Raw genomic sequence first — 2,500 nt, 5'->3', positions numbered from 1 at the left:
GATATCACATATTGGCTTTTTGTATGGCCTCATCGTTAACAGGTTAAAGTATAAACTTCAACATCATAACAGGTATTGTCTAGTGGTATGTAAATTTTCCATGTTGGGACTATGAAGTAATTATAAGGAAATACTCATTATCTCCATTGTCATGATTATGCTAGTTAGCCTATACTGTCATAAATGCTTATATGTGCCTATAGTTTGCAGTGTATTACTGACTTTTGAAACATTTGTCTGTAAATTAAATGAGAGAGAAAAAAAAAAATCCTATAGATTCACATTTGATCTTAAAAATATAAGGCAACTTTCCACGTCTTGATATTTTGATAGTAATGATTACTGACAAATATATAATCAGTAAGTGGAAATCAAGACAGAAAATAACAAAACAACAAAGGGAAAGTTCTTTTGGAAATATGAATTATTATATGTGGTTGATCAACATACAGCAAGGGTATATCCTACATCTGTCTTCATAAGAGAAGTACCTTTTTTGCAAAATATTTTAATGCATATACATCAGATATTAAAACAGTTCACCTCTCCAGGGACACCTTTGCCAATGCCGAGAAGCGGACATCGCATCGTCTGCTTTGGACTCTCCTTTTACTCTTTCGGAGGCTACAACCCAAAGATAACCACCAGTGAATACCCTGATGACACATGGCAGAGAACACATCCACTCTTTCAGGAGGTATATTATTTCTCTCTCTCTCTCTCTCTCTCTCTCTCTCTCTCTCTCTCTCTCTCTCTCTCTCTCTCTCTCTCTCTCTCTCTCTCTCTCTCTCTCTCTCTCTCTCTCTCTCTCTCTTTTACTCTCTCTCTCTCTTACTCTCTCTCTCTCTTTTACTCTCTCTCTCTCTTTTGCTCTCTCTCTCTCTTTTGCTCTCTCTCTCTCTTTTACTCTCTCTCTCTCTTTTACTCTCTCTCTCTTACTCTCTCTCTCTCTTTTACTCTCTCTCTCTCTTTTACTCTCTCTCTCTCTTTTACTCTCTCTCTCTTTTACTCTCTCTCTCTCTTTTACTCTCTCTCTCTCTCTCTTACTCTCTCTCTCTCTCTTACTCTCACTCTCTCTCTTACTCTCACTCTCTCTCTTACTCTCTCTCTCTCTCTCTCTCTCTCTCTCTCTCTCTCTCTCTCTCTCTCTTATTCTCTCTCTCTCTCTCTCTCTCTCTTATTCTCTCTCTCTCTCTCTCTCTCTTATTCTCTCTCTCTCTCTCTCTCTTATTCTCTCTCTCTCTCTCTCTCTCTCTCTCTCTCTCTCTCTCTCTCTCTCTCTCTCTCTCTCTCTCTCTCTCTCTCTCTCTCTCTCTCTCTCTCTCTCTCTTACTCTCTTTCTCTCTTACTCTCTCTCTCTCTCTTACTCTCTTACTCTCTTTCTCTCTTACTCTCTCTCTCTCTCTCTCTCTCTCTCTCTCTCTCTCTCTCTCTCTCTCTCTCTCTCTCTCTCTCTCTCTCTCTCTCTCTCTCTCTCTCTCTCTCTCTCTCTTACCCTCTCTCTCTCTCTTACCCTCTCTCTCTCTCTTACCCTCTCTCTCTCTCTCTTACCCTCTCTCTCTCTTACCCTCTCTCTCTCTCTCTCTCTCTCTCTCTCTCTCTCTCTCTCTCTCTCTCTCTCTCTCTCTCTCTCTCTCTCTCTCTCTCTCTCTCTCTCTTACTCTCGCTCTCTCTCTCTTACTCTCTCTCTCTCTCTCTCTCTCTCTCTCTCTCTCTCTCTCTCTCTCTCTCTCTCTCTCTCTCTCTCTCTCTCTCTCTCTCTCTCTCTCTCTTATTCTCTCTCTCTTATTCTCTCTCTCTCTCTTACCCTCTCTCTCTCTCTTACCCTCTCTCTCTCTCTTACCCTCTCTCTCTCTTACTCTCTCTCTCTCTCTCTCTCTCTTACTCTCTCTCTCTCTCTCTCTCTCTCTCTCTCTCTCTCTCTCTCTCTCTCTCTCTCTCTCTCTCTCTCTCTCTCTCTCTCTCTCTCTCTCTCTCTCTCTTCCTCCTCCTCCTCCCTCCCTCTCCCTCTCCCTCTCCCTCTCCCTCTCCCTCTCCCTCTCCCTCTCTCTCACTCCCTCTGTCCTCCCCCATACTTACCCTTTCTTTATAATGACATTATATTGTATGAAATTATACATTTGATAACTTAGTGCTACTTTAAGTATTGTAATAAAGGAAATGTATGTTCACAGTTATGGCAGTTCAATATTGTCAGCAGTACTTGGACCCGTATAGAAGGGGCAGGAAGCATGCCAGAAGAGCTGGCATCCCATTCCGCAGTGCGTCTAGGTCCAAACATGTTAGTGTTTGGAGGAACAGCCATGCCTTTCGGTGACTCCTCATCAGACTCGGTATTGATTGATAAGATTTTGTTTGTTGTTTGCTTGTAGACACCTTGTTACATGTGCATCTCAGTACATGTACAACTTGGCAGGAATTAAAGTATTTATGTTTTTGTAAATTATGTTTATGTGGATAGCAATATACAATAATGTAATTAACTTTAGAGCTGATATAC

At 41.6% G+C, this 2,500-nt stretch overlaps 1 protein-coding gene across 1 annotated transcript in view; it reads left to right on the top strand.

Moving 5' to 3' along the window:
* Positions 1–2,500, top strand: part of LOC122252546 (kelch domain-containing protein 10) — a 13,924-nt gene that overhangs the window by 3,968 nt on the left and 7,456 nt on the right. Inside the window, exons 2-3 of the mRNA XM_043015057.2 lie at positions 552–697; positions 2,175–2,333. Of these exons, the coding sequence (XP_042870991.1) occupies positions 552–697; positions 2,175–2,333 (305 nt within the window). The remainder of the gene's footprint in view (positions 1–551; positions 698–2,174; positions 2,334–2,500) is intronic.

This window comes from Penaeus japonicus, unplaced genomic scaffold, assembly GCF_977035675.1.
Source record: "Penaeus japonicus unplaced genomic scaffold, GWHDUDI00000001_assembly GWHDUDI00000013, whole genome shotgun sequence".
Classification (NCBI taxonomy): Eukaryota; Metazoa; Arthropoda; class Malacostraca; order Decapoda; family Penaeidae; genus Penaeus; species Penaeus japonicus.
This window is presented reverse-complemented; position numbering and strand designations above follow the sequence as displayed.